General features: G+C 46.0%; 1 protein-coding gene across 3 annotated transcripts in view; it reads left to right on the plus strand.

Moving 5' to 3' along the window:
* sema3b (sema domain, immunoglobulin domain (Ig), short basic domain, secreted, (semaphorin) 3B) overlaps positions 1 to 20,645 on the plus strand; it is a 297,012-nt gene that overhangs the window by 88,818 nt on the left and 187,549 nt on the right. For all 3 annotated transcript variants that reach the window (XM_069936649.1, XM_069936646.1, XM_069936647.1), the window contains exon 2: positions 18,007 to 18,157. In XM_069936649.1, coding sequence (XP_069792750.1) covers positions 18,049 to 18,157 — 109 coding nt within the window. In that variant the 5' untranslated portion in view covers positions 18,007 to 18,048. The remainder of the gene's footprint in view (positions 1 to 18,006; positions 18,158 to 20,645) is intronic.

Raw genomic sequence — 20,645 nt, forward strand, 5'->3', positions numbered from 1 at the left:
GATGCCGGGGGTCGACAGTGTATGTGTTAATGTGTGTGTTGATGCAGGTGGTCGACAGTGTAGGTGTTAATGTGTGTGTTTATGCAGGGGGTCGGTAGTGTAGGTGTTAATGTGTGTGTGTTGATGCAGGGGGTCGACAGTGTATGTGTTAATGTGTGTGTTGATGCAGGTGGTCGACAGTGTATGTGTTAATGTGTGTGTTTATGCAGGGGGGTCGGCAGTGTAGGTGTTAATGTGTGTGTGTTTATGCAGGGGGTCGACAGTGTATGTGTTAATGTGTGTGTTGATGCAGGGGGTCGACAGTGTATGTGTTAATGTGTGTGTTTATGCAGGGGGGTCGGCAGTGTAGGTGTTAATGTGTGTGTGTTTATGCAGGGGGTCGACAGTGTATGTGTTAATGTGTGTGTTTATGCAGGGGGGTCGGCAGTGTAGGTGTTAATGTGTGTGTGTTTATGCAGGGGGGTTGGCAGTGTAGGTGTTAATGTGTATGTGTTTATGCAGGGGGTCGACAGTGTATGTGTTAATGTGTGTGTTTATGCAGGTGCTCAGTACTGTATGTGTTAATGTGTGTGTTTATGCAGGGGGTCGACAGTATGTGTTAATGTGTGTGTGTTTATGCAGGGGGGTCGGCAGTGTAGGTGTTAATGTGTGTGTGTTTATGCAGGGGGGTCGGCAGTGTAGGTGTTAATGTGTGTGTGTTTATGCAGGGGGGTCGACAGTATGTGTTAATGTGTGTGTTGATGCAGGGGGTCGGTAGTGTATGTGTTAATGTGTGTGTTTATGCAGGGGGACGGTAGTGTAGGTGTTAATGTGTGTGTTTATGCAGGGGATCGACAGTGTATGTTTTAATGTGTGTGTTGATGCAGGTGGTCGGTAGTGTATGTGTTAATGTGTGTGTTTATGCAGGGGGTCGACAGTGTAGGTGTTAATGTGTGTGTTTATGCAGGGGTTCGACAGTGTATGTGTTAATGTGTGTATTGATGCAGGGGGTCGGTAGTGTATGTGTTAATGTGTGTGTTTATGCAGGGGGTCGACAGTGTATGTGTTAATGTGTGTGTTTATGCAGGGGGTCGACAGTATGTGTTAATGTGTGTGTTTATGCAGGGGGTCGACAGTATGTGTTAATGTGTGTGTGTTTATGCAGGGGGTCGACGGTGTATGTGTTAATGTGTGTGTTGATGCAGGGGGTCGGTAGTGTATGTGTTAATGTGTGTGTTTATGCAGGGGGTCGACAGTGTATGTGTTAATGTGTGTGTTGATGCAGGGGGTCGGTAGTGTATGTGTTAATGTGTGTGTTTATGCAGGGGGTCGACATTGTATGTGTTAATGTGTGTGTTTATGCAGGGGGTCCACAGTGTATGTGTTAATGTGTGTGTTGATGCAGGGGGTCGGTAGTGTATGTGTTAATGTGTGTGTTTATGCAGGGGGTCGACATTGTATGTGTTAATGTGTGTGTTTATGCAGGGGGTCGACAGTGTATGTGTTAATGTGTGTGTTTATGCAGGGGGTCGACAGTGTATGAGTTAATGTGTGTGTGTTTATGCAGGGGGTCGACAGTGTATGTGTTAATGTGTGTGTTTATGCAGGGGGTCGACAGTGTATGTGTTAATGTGTGTGTTTATGCAGGGGGTCGACAGTGTATGTGTTAATGTGTGTGTGTTTATGCAGGGGGTCGACAGTGTATGTGTTAATGTGTGTGTTTATGCAGGGGGTCGACAGTGTATGTGTTAATGTGTGTGTGTTTATGCAGGGGGTCGACAGTGTATGTGTTAATGTGTGTGTTTATGCAGGGGGTCGACAGTGTATGTGTTAATGTGTGTGTTTATGCAGGGGGTCGACAGTGTATGTGTTAATGTGTGTGTGTTTATGCAGGGGTTCGACAGTGTATGTGTTAATGTGTGTGTTTATGCAGGGGGTCGACAGTGTATGTGTTAATGTGTGTGTGTTTATGCAGGGGTTCGACAGTGTATGTGTTAATGTGTGTGTTTATGCAGGGGGTCGACAGTGTAGGTGTTAATGTGTGTGTGTTTATGCAGGGGGTCGACAGTGTATGTGTTAATGTGTGTGTTTATGCAGGGGGTCGACAGTGTATGTGTTAATGTGTGTGTGTTTATGCAGCGGGTCGACAGTGTAGGTGTTAATGTGTGTGTTTATGCAGGGGGTCGACAGTGTATGTGTTAATGTGTGTGTGTTTATGCAGGGGGTCGACAGTGTATGTGTCAATGTGTGTGTTTATGCAGGGGGTCGACAGTGTATGTGTTAATGTGTGTGTTTATGCAGGGGGGTCGGCAGTGTAGGTGTTAATGTGTGTGTTTATGCAGTGGGTCGGTAGTGTATGTGTTAATGTGTGTGTTTATGCAGCGGGTCAACAGTATGTGTTAATGTGTGTGTTTATGCAGGGGGTCGACAGTATGTGTTAATGTGTGTGTTTATGCAGGGGGGTCGGCAGTGTAGGTGTTAATGTGTTTGTTTATGCAGGGGGTCGGTAGTGTAGGTGTTAATGTGTGTGTGTTGATGCAGGGGGTCGACAGTGTATGTGTTAATGTGTGTGTTGATGCAGGTGGTCGACAGTGTATGTGTTAATGTGTGTGTTTATGCAGGGGAGTCGGCAGTGTAGGTGTTAATGTGTGTGTGTTTATGCAGGGGGTCGACAGTGTAAGTGTTAATGTGTGTGTTGATGCAGGGGGTCGACAGTGTATGTGTTAATGTGTGTGTTTATGCAGGGGGGTCGGCAGTGTAGGTGTTAATGTGTGTGTGTTTATGCAGGGGGTCGACAGTGTATGTGTTAATGTGTGTGTTTATGCAGGGGGGTCGGCAGTGTAGGTGTTAATGTGTGTGTGTTTATGCAGGGGGGTCGGCAGTGTAGGTGTTAATGTGTATGTGTTTATGCAGGGGGTCGACAGTGTATGTGTTAATGTGTGTGTTTATGCAGGTGGTCATTAGTGTATGTGTTAATGTGTGTGTTTATGCAGGGGGTCGACAGTATGTGTTAATGTGTGTGTGTTTATGCAGGGGGGTCGGCAGTGTAGGTGTTAATGTGTGTGTGTTTATGCAGGGGGGTCGGCAGTGTAGGTGTTAATGTGTGTGTGTTTATGCAGGGGGGTCGACAGTATGTGTTAATGTGTGTTTTGATGCAGGGGGTCGGTAGTGTATGTGTTAATGTGTGTGTTTATGCAGGGGGTCGGTAGTGTATGTGTTAATGTGTGTGTTTATGCAGGGGGTCGACAGTGTAGGTGTTAATGTGTGTGTGTTTATGCAGGGGGTCGACAGTGTATGTGTTAATGTGTGTGTTTATGCAGGGGGTCGACAGTGTAGGTGTTAATGTGTGTGTGTTTATGCAGGGGGTCGACAGTGTATGTGTTAATGTGTGTGTTTATGCAGGGGGTCGACAGTGTATGTGTTAATGTGTGTGTTGATGCAGGGGGTCGACAGTGTATGTGTTAATGTGTGTGTTGATGCAGTGGGTCGACAGTGTATGTGTTAATGTGTGTGTTTATGCAGGGGGTCGTCAGTGTATGTGTTAATGTGTGTGTTTATGCAGGGGGTCGACAGTGTATGTGTTAATGTGTGTGTTTATGCAGGGGGTTGACAGTGTATGTGTTAATGTGTGTGTGTTTATGCAGGGGGTCGACAGTGTATGTGTTAATGTGTGTGTTTATGTAGGGGGTCGACAGTGTATGTGTTAATGTGTGTGTTTATGCAGGGGGTCGACAGTGTATGTGTTAATGTGTGTGTTTATGCTGGGGGTCGACAGTGTAGGTGTTAATGTGTGTGTGTTTATGCAGGGGGTCGACAGTGTATGTGTTAATGTGTGTGTTTATGCAGGGTGTCGGTAGTGTATGTGTTAATGTGTGTGTTTATGCAGGGGGTCGACAGTGTATGTGTTAATGTGTGTGTTTATGCAGGGGGTCGACAGTGTATGTGTTAATGTGTGTGTTTATGCAGGGGGGTCGGCATTGTAGGTGTTAATGTGTGTGTTTATGCAGGGGGTCGGTAGTGTATGTGTTAATGTGTGTGTTTATGCAGCGGGTCGACAGTATGTGTTAATGTGTGTGTTTATGCAGGGGGTCGACAGTATGTGTTAATGTGTGTGTTTATGCAGGGGGGTCGGCAGTGTAGGTGTTAATGTGTGTGTTTATGCAGGGGGTCGGTAGTGTAGGTGTTAATGTGTGTGTGTTGATGCAGGGGTTCGACAGTGTATGTGTTAATGTGTGTGTTGCTGCAGGTGGTCGACAGTGTATGTGTTAATGTGTGTGTTTATGCAGGGGGGTCGGCAGTGTATGTGTTAATGTGTGTGTTTATGCAGGGGGTCGACATTGTATGTGTTAATGTGTGTGTTTATGCAGGGGGTCGACAGTGTATGTGTTAATGTGTGTGTTTATGCAGGGGGTCGACAGTGTATGAGTTAATGTGTGTGTGTTTATGCAGGGGGTCGACAGTGTATGTGTTAATGTGTGTGTTTATGCAGGGGGTCGACAGTGTATGTGTTAATGTGTGTGTGTTTATGCAGGGGGTCGACAGTGTATGTGTTAATGTGTGTGTTTATGCAGGGGGTCGACAGTGTATGTGTTAATGTGTGTGTGTTTATGCAGGGGGTCGACAGTGTATGTGTTAATGTGTGTGTTTATGCAGGGGGTCGACAGTGTATGTGTTAATGTGTGTGTTTATGCGGGGGGTCGACAGTGTAGGTGTTAATGTGTGTGTTTATGCAGGGGGTCGACAGTGTATGTGTTAATGTGTGTGTGTTTATGCAGGGGTTCGACAGTGTATGTGTTAATGTGTGTGTTTATGCAGGGGGTCGACAGTGTATGTGTTAATGTGTGTGTGTTTATGCAGGGGGTCGACAGTGTATGTGTTAATGTGTGTGTTTATGCAGGGGGTCGACAGTGTAGGTGTTAATGTGTGTGTGTTTATGCAGGGGGTCGACAGTGTATGTGTTAATGTGTGTGTTTATGCAGGGGGTCGACAGTGTATGTGTTAATGTGTGTGTGTTTATGCAGGGGGTCGACAGTGTAGGTGTTAATGTGTGTGTTTATGCAGGGGGTCGACAGTGTATGTGTTAATGTGTGTGTGTTTATGCAGGGGGTCGACAGTGTATGTGTCAATGTGTGTGTTTATGCAGGGGGTCGACAGTGTATGTGTTAATGTGTGTGTGTTTATGCAGGGGACGACAGTGTAGGTGTTAATGTGTGTGTTTATGCAGGGGGTCGACAGTGTATGTGTTAATGTGTGTGTGTTTATGCAGGGGGTCGACAGTGTATGTGTTAATGTGTGTGTGTTTATGCAGGGGGTCGACAGTGTATGTGTTAATGTGTGTGTTTATGCAGGGGGTCGACAGTGTATGTGTTAATGTGTGTGTGTTTATGCAGGGGGTCGACAGTGTATGTGTTAATGTGTGTGTTTATGCAGGGGGTCGACAGTGTATGTGTTAATGTGTGTGTGTTTATGCAGGGGGTCGACAGTGTAGGTGTTAATGTGTGTGTGTTTATGCAGGGGGTCGACAGTGTATGTGTTAATGTGTGTGTTTATGCAGGGGGTCGGTAGTGTATGTGTTAATGTGTGTGTTTATGCAGGGGGTCGACAGTGTATGTGTTAATGTGTGTGTTTATGCAGGGGGTCGACAGTGTATGTGTTAATGTGTGTGTTTATGCAGGGGGGTCGGCATTGTAGGTGTTAATGTGTGTGTTTATGCAGGGGGTCGGTAGTGTATGTGTTAATGTGTGTGTTTATGCAGGGGGTCGACAGTATGTGTTAATGTGTGTGTTTATGCAGGGGGTCGACAGTGTGTGTTAATGTGTGTGTTTATGCAGGGGGGTCGGCAGTGTAGGTGTTAATGTGTGTGTTTATGCAGGGGGTCGGTAGTGTAGGTGTTAATGTGTGTGTGTTGATGCAGGCGGTCGACAGTGTATGTGTCAATGTGTGTGTTTATGCAGGGGGTCGACAGTGTATGTGTTAATGTGTGTGTGTTTATGCAGGGGACGACAGTGTAGGTGTTAATGTGTGTGTTTATGCAGGGGGTCGACAGTGTATGTGTTAATGTGTGTGTGTTTATGCAGGGGGTCGACAGTGTATGTGTTAATGTGTGTGTGTTTATGCAGGGGGTCGACAGTGTATGTGTTAATGTGTGTGTTTATGCAGGGGGTCGACAGTGTATGTGTTAATGTGTGTGTGTTTATGCAGGGGGTCGACAGTGTATGTGTTAATGTGTGTGTTTATGCAGGGGGTCGACAGTGTATGTGTTAATGTGTGTGTGTTTATGCAGGGGGTCGACAGTGTAGGTGTTAATGTGTGTGTGTTTATGCAGGGGGTCGACAGTGTATGTGTTAATGTGTGTGTTTATGCAGGGGGTCGGTAGTGTATGTGTTAATGTGTGTGTTTATGCAGGGGGTCGACAGTGTATGTGTTAATGTGTGTGTTTATGCAGGGGGTCGACAGTGTATGTGTTAATGTGTGTGTTTATGCAGGGGGGTCGGCATTGTAGGTGTTAATGTGTGTGTTTATGCAGGGGGTCGGTAGTGTATGTGTTAATGTGTGTGTTTATGCAGGGGGTCGACAGTATGTGTTAATGTGTGTGTTTATGCAGGGGGTCGACAGTGTAGGTGTTAATGTGTGTGTGTTTATGCAGGGGGTCGACAGTGTATGTGTTAATGTGTGTGTTTATGCAGGGGGTCGACAGTGTATGTGTTAATGTGTGTGTGTTTATGCAGCGGGTCGACAGTGTAGGTGTTAATGTGTGTGTTTATGCAGGGGGTCGACAGTGTATGTGTTAATGTGTGTGTGTTTATGCAGGGGGTCGACAGTGTATGTGTCAATGTGTGTGTTTATGCAGGGGGTCGACAGTGTATGTGTTAATGTGTGTGTTTATGCAGGGGGGTCGGCAGTGTAGGTGTTAATGTGTGTGTTTATGCAGTGGGTCGGTAGTGTATGTGTTAATGTGTGTGTTTATGCAGCGGGTCAACAGTATGTGTTAATGTGTGTGTTTATGCAGGGGGTCGACAGTATGTGTTAATGTGTGTGTTTATGCAGGGGGGTCGGCAGTGTAGGTGTTAATGTGTGTGTTTATGCAGGGGGTCGGTAGTGTAGGTGTTAATGTGTGTGTGTTGATGCAGGGGGTCGACAGTGTATGTGTTAATGTGTGTGTTGATGCAGGTGGTCGACAGTGTATGTGTTAATGTGTGTGTTTATGCAGGGGAGTCGGCAGTGTAGGTGTTAATGTGTGTGTGTTTATGCAGGGGGTCGACAGTGTAAGTGTTAATGTGTGTGTTGATGCAGGGGGTCGACAGTGTATGTGTTAATGTGTGTGTTTATGCAGGGGGGTCGGCAGTGTAGGTGTTAATGTGTGTGTGTTTATGCAGGGGGTCGACAGTGTATGTGTTAATGTGTGTGTTTATGCAGGGGGGTCGGCAGTGTAGGTGTTAATGTGTGTGTGTTTATGCAGGGGGGTCGGCAGTGTAGGTGTTAATGTGTATGTGTTTATGCAGGGGGTCGACAGTGTATGTGTTAATGTGTGTGTTTATGCAGGTGGTCATTAGTGTATGTGTTAATGTGTGTGTTTATGCAGGGGGTCGACAGTATGTGTTAATGTGTGTGTGTTTATGCAGGGGGGTCGGCAGTGTAGGTGTTAATGTGTGTGTGTTTATGCAGGGGGGTCGGCAGTGTAGGTGTTAATGTGTGTGTGTTTATGCAGGGGGGTCGACAGTATGTGTTAATGTGTGTTTTGATGCAGGGGGTCGGTAGTGTATGTGTTAATGTGTGTGTTTATGCAGGGGGTCGGTAGTGTATGTGTTAATGTGTGTGTTTATGCAGGGGATCGACAGTGTATGTGTTAATGTGTGTGTTGATGCAGGGGGTCGGTAGTGTTTGTGTTAATGTGTGTGATTATGCAGGGGGTCGACAGTGTATGTGTTAATGTGTGTGTTTATGCAGGGGGTCGACAGTGTATGTGTTAATGTGTGTGTTTATGCAGGGGGTCGACAGTGTAGGTGTTGATGTGTGTGTGTTTATGCAGGGGGTCGACAGTGTATGTGTTAATGTGTGTGTTTATGCAGGGGGTCGACAGTGTAGGTGTTAATGTGTGTGTGTTTATGCAGGGGGTCGACAGTGTATGTGTTAATGTGTGTGTTTATGCAGGGGGTCGACAGTGTATGTGTTAATGTGTGTGTTGATGCAGGGGGTCGACAGTGTATGTGTTAATGTGTGTGTTGATGCAGTGGGTCGACAGTGTATGTGTTAATGTGTGTGTTTATGCAGGGGGTCGTCAGTGTATGTGTTAATGTGTGTGTTTATGCAGGGGGTCGACAGTGTATGTGTTAATGTGTGTGTTTATGCAGGGGGTTGACAGTGTATGTGTTAATGTGTGTGTGTTTATGCAGGGGGTCGACAGTGTATGTGTTAATGTGTGTGTTTATGTAGGGGGTCGACAGTGTATGTGTTAATGTGTGTGTTTATGCAGGGGGTCGACAGTGTATGTGTTAATGTGTGTGTTTATGCTGGGGGTCGACAGTGTAGGTGTTAATGTGTGTGTGTTTATGCAGGGGGTCGACAGTGTATGTGTTAATGTGTGTGTTTATGCAGGGTGTCGGTAGTGTATGTGTTAATGTGTGTGTTTATGCAGGGGGTCGACAGTGTATGTGTTAATGTGTGTGTTTATGCAGGGGGTCGACAGTGTATGTGTTAATGTGTGTGTTTATGCAGGGGGGTCGGCATTGTAGGTGTTAATGTGTGTGTTTATGCAGGGGGTCGGTAGTGTATGTGTTAATGTGTGTGTTTATGCAGCGGGTCGACAGTATGTGTTAATGTGTGTGTTTATGCAGGGGGTCGACAGTATGTGTTAATGTGTGTGTTTATGCAGGGGGGTCGGCAGTGTAGGTGTTAATGTGTGTGTTTATGCAGGGGGTCGGTAGTGTAGGTGTTAATGTGTGTGTGTTGATGCAGGGGTTCGACAGTGTATGTGTTAATGTGTGTGTTGCTGCAGGTGGTCGACAGTGTATGTGTTAATGTGTGTGTTTATGCAGGGGGGTCGGCAGTGTATGTGTTAATGTGTGTGTTTATGCAGGGGGTCGACATTGTATGTGTTAATGTGTGTGTTTATGCAGGGGGTCGACAGTGTATGTGTTAATGTGTGTGTTTATGCAGGGGGTCGACAGTGTATGAGTTAATGTGTGTGTGTTTATGCAGGGGGTCGACAGTGTATGTGTTAATGTGTGTGTTTATGCAGGGGGTCGACAGTGTATGTGTTAATGTGTGTGTGTTTATGCAGGGGGTCGACAGTGTATGTGTTAATGTGTGTGTTTATGCAGGGGGTCGACAGTGTATGTGTTAATGTGTGTGTGTTTATGCAGGGGGTCGACAGTGTATGTGTTAATGTGTGTGTTTATGCAGGGGGTCGACAGTGTATGTGTTAATGTGTGTGTTTATGCGGGGGGTCGACAGTGTAGGTGTTAATGTGTGTGTTTATGCAGGGGGTCGACAGTGTATGTGTTAATGTGTGTGTGTTTATGCAGGGGTTCGACAGTGTATGTGTTAATGTGTGTGTTTATGCAGGGGGTCGACAGTGTATGTGTTAATGTGTGTGTGTTTATGCAGGGGGTCGACAGTGTATGTGTTAATGTGTGTGTTTATGCAGGGGGTCGACAGTGTAGGTGTTAATGTGTGTGTGTTTATGCAGGGGGTCGACAGTGTATGTGTTAATGTGTGTGTTTATGCAGGGGGTCGACAGTGTATGTGTTAATGTGTGTGTGTTTATGCAGGGGGTCGACAGTGTAGGTGTTAATGTGTGTGTTTATGCAGGGGGTCGACAGTGTATGTGTTAATGTGTGTGTGTTTATGCAGGGGGTCGACAGTGTATGTGTCAATGTGTGTGTTTATGCAGGGGGTCGACAGTGTATGTGTTAATGTGTGTGTGTTTATGCAGGGGACGACAGTGTAGGTGTTAATGTGTGTGTTTATGCAGGGGGTCGACAGTGTATGTGTTAATGTGTGTGTGTTTATGCAGGGGGTCGACAGTGTATGTGTTAATGTGTGTGTGTTTATGCAGGGGGTCGACAGTGTATGTGTTAATGTGTGTGTTTATGCAGGGGGTCGACAGTGTATGTGTTAATGTGTGTGTGTTTATGCAGGGGGTCGACAGTGTATGTGTTAATGTGTGTGTTTATGCAGGGGGTCGACAGTGTATGTGTTAATGTGTGTGTGTTTATGCAGGGGGTCGACAGTGTAGGTGTTAATGTGTGTGTGTTTATGCAGGGGGTCGACAGTGTATGTGTTAATGTGTGTGTTTATGCAGGGGGTCGGTAGTGTATGTGTTAATGTGTGTGTTTATGCAGGGGGTCGACAGTGTATGTGTTAATGTGTGTGTTTATGCAGGGGGTCGACAGTGTATGTGTTAATGTGTGTGTTTATGCAGGGGGGTCGGCATTGTAGGTGTTAATGTGTGTGTTTATGCAGGGGGTCGGTAGTGTATGTGTTAATGTGTGTGTTTATGCAGGGGGTCGACAGTATGTGTTAATGTGTGTGTTTATGCAGGGGGTCGACAGTGTGTGTTAATGTGTGTGTTTATGCAGGGGGGTCGGCAGTGTAGGTGTTAATGTGTGTGTTTATGCAGGGGGTCGGTAGTGTAGGTGTTAATGTGTGTGTGTTGATGCAGGCGGTCGACAGTGTATGTGTCAATGTGTGTGTTTATGCAGGGGGTCGACAGTGTATGTGTTAATGTGTGTGTGTTTATGCAGGGGACGACAGTGTAGGTGTTAATGTGTGTGTTTATGCAGGGGGTCGACAGTGTATGTGTTAATGTGTGTGTGTTTATGCAGGGGGTCGACAGTGTATGTGTTAATGTGTGTGTGTTTATGCAGGGGGTCGACAGTGTATGTGTTAATGTGTGTGTTTATGCAGGGGGTCGACAGTGTATGTGTTAATGTGTGTGTGTTTATGCAGGGGGTCGACAGTGTATGTGTTAATGTGTGTGTTTATGCAGGGGGTCGACAGTGTATGTGTTAATGTGTGTGTGTTTATGCAGGGGGTCGACAGTGTAGGTGTTAATGTGTGTGTGTTTATGCAGGGGGTCGACAGTGTATGTGTTAATGTGTGTGTTTATGCAGGGGGTCGGTAGTGTATGTGTTAATGTGTGTGTTTATGCAGGGGGTCGACAGTGTATGTGTTAATGTGTGTGTTTATGCAGGGGGTCGACAGTGTATGTGTTAATGTGTGTGTTTATGCAGGGGGGTCGGCATTGTAGGTGTTAATGTGTGTGTTTATGCAGGGGGTCGGTAGTGTATGTGTTAATGTGTGTGTTTATGCAGGGGGTCGACAGTATGTGTTAATGTGTGTGTTTATGCAGGGGGTCGACAGTGTGTGTTAATGTGTGTGTTTATTCAGGGGGGTCGGCAGTGTAGGTGTTAATGTGTGTGTTTATGCAGCGGGTCGGTAGTGTAGGTGTTAATGTGTGTGTGTTGATGCAGGCGGTCGACAGTGTATGTGTTAATGTGTGTGTTGATGCAGGGGGTCGACAGTGTATGTGTTAATGTGTGTGTTTATGCAGGGGGGTCGGCAGTGTAGGTGTTAATGTGTGTGTGTTTATGCAGGGGGTCGACAGTGTATGTGTTAATGTGTATGTTGATGCAGGGGGTCGACAGTGTATGTGTTAATGTGTGTGTTTATGCAGGGGGGTCGGCAGTGTAGGTGTTAATGTGTGTGTGTTTATGCAGGGGGTCGACAGTGTATGTGTTAATGTGTGTGTTTATGCAGGGGGGTCGGCAGTGTAGGTGTTAATGTGTGTGTGTTTATGCAGGGGGGTCGGCAGTGTAGGTGTTAATGTGTGTGTGTTTATGCAGGGGGTCGACAGTGTATGTGTTAATGTGTGTGTTTATGCAGGTGGTCAGTAGTGTATGTGTTAATGTGTGTGTTTATGCAGGGGGTCGGTAGTGTATGTGTTAATGTGTGTGTTTATGCAGGGGGTCGGTAGTGTATGTGTTAATGTGTGTGTTTATGCAGGGGGTCGACAGTATGTGTTAATGTGTGTGTGTTTATGCAGGGGGTCGACAGTATGTGTTAATGTGTTTGTGTTTATGCAGGGGGTCGGTAGTGTATGTGTTAATGTGTGTCTTTTTATGTAGGGGAGTCGGTAGTGTAGGTGTTAATGTGTGTGTGTTTATGCAGGGGGTCGACAGTGTATGTGTTAATGTGTGTGTTTATGCAGGGGGTCGACAGTGTATGTGTTAATGTGTGTGTGTTTATGCAGGGGGTCGACAGTGTAGGTGTTAATGTGTGTGTGTTTATGCAGGGGGTCGACAGTGTATGTGTTAATGTGTGTGTTTATGCAGGGGGTCGGTAGTGTATGTGTTAATGTGTGTGTTTATGCAGGGGGTCGACAGTGTATGTGTTAATGTGTGTGTTTATGCAGGGGGTCGACAGTGTATGTGTTAATGTGTGTGTTTATGCAGGGGTGTCGGCAGTGTAGGTGTTAATGTGTGTGTTTATGCAGGGGGTCGGTAGTGTATGTGTTAATGTGTGTGTTTATGCAGGGGGTCGACAGTATGTGTTAATGTGTGTGTTTATGCAGGGGGTCGACAGTGTGTGTTAATGTGTGTGTTTATGCAGGGGGGTCGGCAGTGTAGGTGTTAATGTGTGTGTTTATGCAGGGGGTCGGTAGTGTAGGTGTTAATGTGTGTGTGTTGATGCAGGCGGTCGACAGTGTATGTGTTAATGTGTGTGTTGATGCAGGGGGTCGACAGTGTATGTGTTAATGTGTGTGTTTATTCCGGGGGGTCGGCAGTGTAGGTGTTAATGTGTGTGTGTTTATACAGGGGGTCGACAGTGTATGTGTTAATGTGTATGTTGATGCAGGGGGTCGACAGTGTATGTGTTAATGTGTGTGTTTATGCAGGGGGGTCGGCAGTGTAGGTGTTAATGTGTGTGTGTTTATGCAGGGGGTCGACAGTGTATGTGTTAATGTGTGTGTTTATGCAGGGGGGTCGGCAGTGTAGGTGTTAATGTGTGTGTGTTTATGCAGGGGGGTCGGCAGTGTAGGTGTTAATGTGTGTGTGTTTATGCAGGGGGTCGACAGTGTATGTGTTAATGTGTGTGTTTATGCAGGTGGTCAGTAGTGTATGTGTTAATGTGTGTGTTTATGCAGGGGGTCGACAGTATGTGTTAATGTGTGTGTGTTTATGCAGGGGGGTCGGCAGTGTAGGTGTTAATGTGTGTGTGTTTATGCAGGGGGGTCGGCAGTGTAGGTGTTAATGTGTGTGTGTTTATGCAGGGGGGTCGACAGTATGTGTTAATGTGTGTGTTGATGCAGGGGGTCGGTAGTGTATGTGTTAATGTGTGTGTTTATGCAGGGGGTCGGTAGTGTATGTGTTAATGTGTGAGTTTATGCAGGGGGTCGACAGTGTATGTGTTAATGTTTGTGTTGATGCAGGGGGTCGGTAGTGTTTGTGTTAATGTGTGTGTTTATGCAGGGCGTCGACAGTGTATGTGTTAATGTGTGTGTTGATGCAGTGGGTCGACAGTGTATGTGTTAATGTGTGTGTTTATGCAGGGGGTCGACAGTGTATGTGTTAATGTGTGCGTTTATGCAGGGGGTCGACAGTGTATGTGTTAATGTTTGTGTTTATGCAGGGGGTTGACAGTGTATGTGTTAAGGTGTGTGTGTTTATGCAGGGGGTCGACAGTGTATGTGTTAATGTGTGTGTTTATGTAGGGGGTCGACAGTGTATGTGTTAATGTGTGTGTTTATGCAGGGGGTCGACAGTGTATGTGTTAATGTGTGTGTTTATGCTGGGGGTCGACAGTGTAGGTGTTAATGTGTGTGTGTTTATGCAGGGGGTCGACAGTGTATGTGTTAATGTGTGTGTTTATGCAGGGTGTCGGTAGTGTATGTGTTAACGTGTGTGTTTATGCAGGGGGTCGACAGTGTATGTGTTAATGTGTGTGTTTATGCAGGGGGTCGACAGTGTATTTGTTAATGTGTGTGTTTATGCAGGGGGGGTCGGCAGTGTAGGTGTTAATGTGTGTGTTTATGCAGGGGGTCGGTAGTGTATGTGTTAATGTGTGTGTTTATGCAGCGGGTCGACAGTATGTGTTAATGTGTGTGTTTATGCAGGGGGTCGACAGTATGTGTTAATGTGTGTGTTTATGCAGGGGGGTCGGCAGTGTAGGTGTTAATGTGTGTGTTTATGCAGGGGGTCGGTAGTGTAGGTGTTAATGTGTGTGTGTTGATGCAGGGGGTCGACAGTGTATGTGTTAATGTGTGTGTTGATGCAGGTGGTCGACAGTGTATGTGTTAATGTGTGTGTTTATGCAGGGGGGTCGGCAGTGTAGGTGTTAATGTGTGTGTGTTTATGCAGGGGGTCGACAGTGTATGTGTTAATGTGTGTGTTGATGCAGGGGGTCGACAGTGTATGTGTTAATGTGTGTGTTTATGCAGGGGGGTCGGCAGTGTAGGTGTTAATGTGTGTGTGTTTATGCAGGGGGTCGACAGTGTATGTGTTAATGTGTGTGTTTATGCAGGGGGGTCGGCAGTGTAGGTGTTAATGTGTGTGTGTTTATGCAGGGGGGTCGGCAGTGTAGGTGTTAATGTGTATGTGTTTATGCAGGGGGTCGACAGTGTATGTGTTAATGTGTGTGTTTATGCAGGTGGTCAGTAGTGTATGTGTTAATGTGTGTGTTTATGCAGGGGGTCGACAGTATGTGTTAATGTGTGTGTGTTTATGCAGGGGGGTCGGCAGTGTAGGTGTTCATGTGTGTGTGTTTTTGCAGGGGGGTCCGCAGTGTAGGTGTTAATGTGTGTGTGTTTATGCAGGGGGGTCGACAGTATGTGCTAATGTGTGTGTTGATGCAGGGGGTCGGTAGTGTATGTGTTAATGTGTGTGTTTATGCAGGGGGTCGGTAGTGTATGTGTTAATGTGTGTGTTTATGCAGGGGATCGACAGTGTATGTGTTAATGTGTGTGTTGATGCAGGGGGTCGGTAGTGTATGTGTTAATGTGTGTGTTTGTGCAGGGGGTCGACAGTGTATGTGTTAATGTGTGTGTTTATGCAGGGGGTCGACAGTGTATGTGTTAATGTGTGTGTTGATGCAGGGGGTCGGTAGTGTATGTGTTAATGTGTGTGTTTATGCAGGGGGTCGACAGTGTATGTGTTAATGTGTGTGTTTATGCAGGGGGTCGACAGTATGTGTTAATGTGTGTGTTTATGCAGGTGGTCGACAGTATGTGTTAATGTGTGTGTGTTTATGCAGGGGGTCGACGGTGTATGTGTTAATGTGTGTGTTGATGCAGGGGGTCGGTAGTGTATGTGTTAATGTGTGTGTTTATGCAGGGGGTCGACAGTGTATGTGTTAATGTGTGTGTTGATGTAGGGGGTCGGTAGTGTATGTGTTAATGTGTGTGTTTATGCAGGGGGTCGACATTGTATGTGTTAATGTGTGTGTTTATGCAGGGGGTCCACAGTGTATGTGTTAATGTGTGTGTTGATGCAGGGGGTCGGTAGTGTATGTGTTAATGTGTGTGTTTATGCAGGGGGTCGACAGTGTATGTGTTAATGTGTGTGTTTATGCAGGGGGTCGACAGTGTATGTGTTAATGTGTGTGTGTTTATGCAGGGGGTCGACAGTGTATGTGTTCATGTGTGTGTTTATGCAGGGGGTCGGTAGTGTATGTGTTAATGTGTGTGTTTATGCAGGGGGTCGGTAGTGTATGTGTTAATGTGTGTGTTTATGCAGGGGGTCGGTAGTGTATGTGTTAATGTGTGTGTTTATGCAGGGGGTCGACAGTATGTGTTAATGTGTGTGTGTTTATGTAGGGGGTCGACAGTATGTGTTAATGTGTGTGTGTTTATGCAGGGGGTCGGTAGTGTATGTGTTAATGTCTGTGTTGATGCAGGGGGTCGGCAGTGTAAGTGTTAATGTGTGTGTGTTTATGCAGGGGGGTCGGCAGTGTAGGTGTTAATGTGTGTGTGTTTATGTAGGGGGTCGACAGTGTATGTGTTCATGTGTGTGTTTATGCAGGGGGTCGGTAGTGTATGTGTTAATGTGTGTGTTTATGCAGGGGGTCGGTAGTGTATGTGTTAATGTGTGTGTTTATGCAGGGGGTCGGTAGTGTATGTGTTAATGTGTGTGTTTATGCAGGGGGTCGACAGTATGTGTTAATGTGTGTGTGTTTATGCAGGGGGTCGGTAGTGTATGTGTTAATGTCTGTGTTGATGCAGGGGGTCGGCAGTGTAAGTGTTAATGTGTGTGTGTTTATGCAGGGGGGTCGGCAGTGTAGGTGTTAATGTGTGTGTGTTTATGTAGGGGGTCGACAGTGTATGTGTTCATGTGTGTGTTTATGCAGGGGGTCGGTAGTGTATGTGTTAATGTGTGTGTTTATGCAGGGGGTCGGTAGTGTATGTGTTAATGTGTGTGTTTATGCAGGGGGTCGGTAGTGTATGTGTTAATGTGTGTGTTTATGCAGGGGGTCGACAGTATGTGTTAATGTGTGTGTGTTTATGTAGGGGGTCGACAGTATGTGTTAATGTGTGTGTGTTTATGCAGGGGGTCGGTAGTGTATGTGTTAATGTGTGTCTTTTTATGTAGGGGAGTCGGTAGTGTAGGTGTTAATGTGTGTGTGTTTATGCAGGGGGTCGATAGTGTATGTGTTAATGTGTGTGTTGATGCAGGGGGTCGGCAGTGTATGTGTTAATGTGTGTGTGTTTATGCAGGGGGGTCGGCAGTGTAGGTGTTAATGTGTGTGTGTTTATGCAGGGGGTCGACAGTGTATGTGTTAATGTGTGTGTTTATGCAGGGGGTCGGCAGTGTATGTGTTAATGTGTGTGTGTTTATGCAGGGGGGTCGGCAGTGTAGGTGTTAATGTGTGTGTGTTTATGCAGGGGGGGTCGGCAGTGTAGGTGTTAATGTGTGTGTGTTTATGCAGGGGGTCGACAGTGTATGTGTTAATGTGTGTGTTTATGCAGGGGTCGGTAGTGTGTGTTAATGTGTGTTTATGCAGGGGGTCGGCAGTATAGGTGTTAAACTTTGTTTATGCAGGGGGTCAGTAGTGTATGTGTTAACTTGTGTGTGCTTTTGCTTGGGGTAGTTATGTTTACTAGTAAACATGCTAATGTGTGTATGGATGGAATGGTTGGTGTATGGGGGTGTGTGTATTTATGCATGGACTGGGTGGTGTATGGGGGTGTGTGTATTTATAATGGGGTGGGTGGGTGTGTGGTGTTATGTGTATTTATGTATGGATGGTGTATGGGTTGTGTGTATTTATACATGGGGTGGGTGGACTATGGGTGTGTGTATTTGCATGGACTGGGTGGTGTATGGGTGTGTGTATTTATCCATGTGGTGGGTGGTGTATGGGTGTGTGTATTTATCCATGTGGTGGGTGGTGTATGGGGGGTGTGTGTATTTATGCATGGGGTGGGTGGGTGTATGGGGGTGTGTATTTATACATGGGGTGGGTGGAGTGTGGGGGTATGTGTATTTATGTATGGACTTAGTGGATGTATGGGCATGTGTGTATTTATACATGGGGTGGGTGGAATATGGGTGTGTTTATTTATGCATGGACTGGATAGGTGTTTGGGGGTGCATATTTATACATGGAGTGGGTGGAGTATGGGCTGTGTATTTATGCATGGATTGGGTGGGTGTATGGGGGGTGTTTGTGTATTTATACATGGGGTGGGTGGAGTATGGGTCAATGTGTGTTTGTAGGTGTTTGTGTGTCTGCCCTGTGTGATGTTTGTGGGTGTGTGTCTCTCTGCCTATGTATAGTATCTGTGCATAGGGGCTTATGCTTATGAATCTCTGTGGAATGTGTGGTGTGTGTGTGCATTTGTTTGTTTAGAGTGCCTCTATATGTGGAAAAAGAACAGATTGCATTTTATTTCACAAGAGGACATATTTATTGCCCCCCCAAACCCCTTCCAATGGACGCTGCAGGCGGCTCTGCAGCGAGGTGTCCCTGTAGCCCACTTGATCTCTGGGGTCTGCTGTCTGTAATTCTTGCCTCACTTTCCCTCTCCAGATCTGAGCCGGGCCGCAGTGAGTCACCACGGTGAAGCGAACCATGAAACTCCTGTGGAACCACATCTTGCTCCAGCTGCTCACAGTGCAAGCGTTTGGAATCCGGGCCAGGACAGTCAGCGGCAACCCAAGGCTGAAGATATCTTACAACGGTGGGTCTGGCAAATTCATTTGCAGCACGCGGCGAGTCTATTAAGCTGGAAACCTGGGTTATTTATTGTGGGCGAGCGCGCTTCAATCCAAAACTCATTGACTCGCTGGTCCCCATCCATTCTGAGAGGGGAGCTGCTCAGCATTAAAGGAATTCGTCAGCGAGTTTATTCAATATTGAGATCAGGATTAGTCTCTCCTCGACAGGTGACAAACGAAAACATGCATTTCTACTGAGTTAACTGAGGAAGACTGCAGATGCCGGGGTGGAGGGCAACACACAAGCGTGCTGGAGAAACTCAGCCGGTCACGCAGAACCCAGCATTTTGGGCCTCAGGGCCCTTGGTCAGGTCTGACACAAGCCTGTAACATTGGTGACCTGTTACTTTGCCAGGATGCTACGTGACCTGCTGACTTTCAACAGGATGTTGGTGTGTTGCATGTGTATGGGACCAGGTCCAGTGCGGAACCAGGTTTAGTGTGCTTCCTCTTCTACTGCTTCTACAGCAATACCACAGTGACACCTTGATTATCTGTTTCAGTCCATTTATGGAAATGAAGGTTTTTAAAAACAACATTCTTTTTTTTTCTCTCTCCATGGATGTTGCCTGGCTTGCTGAGTGTTTTTTTGCAGTTTTTGATGTGGTTTCAGTCAGTGGGAACCTGTCACCAATGTTCCCCCTTTAATTTACGAGCTCCCATTTTAGTAAAATGAGATTATTACTGCAAGGGATAGTATAGACGAGGGACTGAAAGGTCACAGTTAACATTTCACACAAGCACAATGCACAGCCCAGCGATAGTTCGATACATTGGAAGAACTGAGGGAAGGTTTGTCTCCGTCTATTCCAGAATTCGATACTTTACAAAGACATTGTGATTTTGCAAAGGGAGAACCATTCTGACTGCTGGAGAGAAAGCAGCCATTTCTGTGGAATGCAGAGCGTACTCTGTGAATGACTGGGCGTTTTCTGTGGATTACCAGGAGGAACTTTTTGGGAAGCAGAGTGCTTCATTTTGATTGTGGCTAACAGTGGAGGTCACTTGGAGAGACGGCTTCATTTTAAATGTGACTAGCAGTGAAGTTACTTGGAGAGACCAGTGCCAGGGTCTTGGAAGCTTTGTGGAGGCCGCCCAGTTTGAGTCTTGCCTACAAAAGGACCAGGAGTGTTATGACCACAGTTCGTGTAGATGGATATTTCTTCAAAGGCAATGCAAGGAGAATTTGTGAGTCTGTACCAGCCACAACCCCAGTCTTCCCATCAGTTCAACATTAATTCTGGGGATCAAATTTCAAAGGCCTACGATTCCACACTGAATTTAAAAGACTGAACTTTGAAGTAACTTTCTAGAGTTTTGGCCTGGACTGTAATAGTTTGGGTATATCGCACACAACACCTGCGCATAGCTGGGGATAGATTTAGTGTTTAGGATAGTTTAACAGTTAGGATTATAGTTCAAGAGTTAGAAATAAAATTAGTGTTTTAAAGTTAAACACTGGTTCATTGCCTATCGCTGCTTGTTACGCATGGTTCATAATATTTAGTCGTCAGTATGTGCAAAAAAATCTTAGGTTGACAAAGGTATATGGGCACTGAATGCTTGTGCAAATGTCAACTTGAAAATGTTTCAAGATCACCTATCTCTGATGGTGAATAAAACTGTACTGGCGTATTTTAATATAATACAAGTAGGATTGCATTCTACGAAGTTGAGATTAATTACTACCTTAATTAAGGTCACTATCCTTTTGTGGGCTCATGAATTTTCAGTTATAAAATATGGGAGTGTGCGCACAGCTTAAAGGGAACAGCGCCTGTACCCCACAATTGCAGATACAGTATTACTTCTTTTCCCTCTGCTCCTTCTCAAAACACTCTTCAGTTTTTGTCTTCCCAGTTCTGATGAAAGGCCATAAATCTGAAATTGCTCCCCTCTCCTTGGATGCTGGCGGACCTGCTGAGCCTATTTATATTTATTTTGTGTCACTGTTTGAGTGGTGAGTGTTGGTTAGGATGGCTGGGGAAGATCTTCCCAGGGTGCATATGCTCCTCCCCAATCAGCTAGTGGTCAGCTTGAATTATACGGAGAGGTTGGTGTAGCGGTCAGCGCAATGCCACTACATTGCCAGAGATCGGGACCGGGGTTTGATTCCTGCGTTGTCTGTAAGGAGTTCGTATGTTCTCCCAGTGTCTACGTGAGTTTTCCCCTGGGGGGGGGCTCCGGTTTCCTCCCACCATTTCAAACCTATCTGGGGTATAGGTTAATTTTGCAGCACAGACTCGTAGGACGAAATGGCCTGTAACCGGCTTGAATGTCTAAATTACTTATTAAAAAAAAAATTTCCCTGGATGGATGGAAGGGCTTTCCCCCCTGGATGGTAGAAGGCTTCAGGGTTCCCTATGGAAGTGTGTAACATCTTGAGAGGCATTGATAAGGAAATAATGGTCCTTTTGCCAGATGGGGAGAGTCTAAGGGCATAGATTTAAG

Source organism: Narcine bancroftii, chromosome 5 (genome assembly GCF_036971445.1).
Source record: "Narcine bancroftii isolate sNarBan1 chromosome 5, sNarBan1.hap1, whole genome shotgun sequence".
NCBI classification, from domain to species: Eukaryota; Metazoa; Chordata; class Chondrichthyes; order Torpediniformes; family Narcinidae; genus Narcine; species Narcine bancroftii.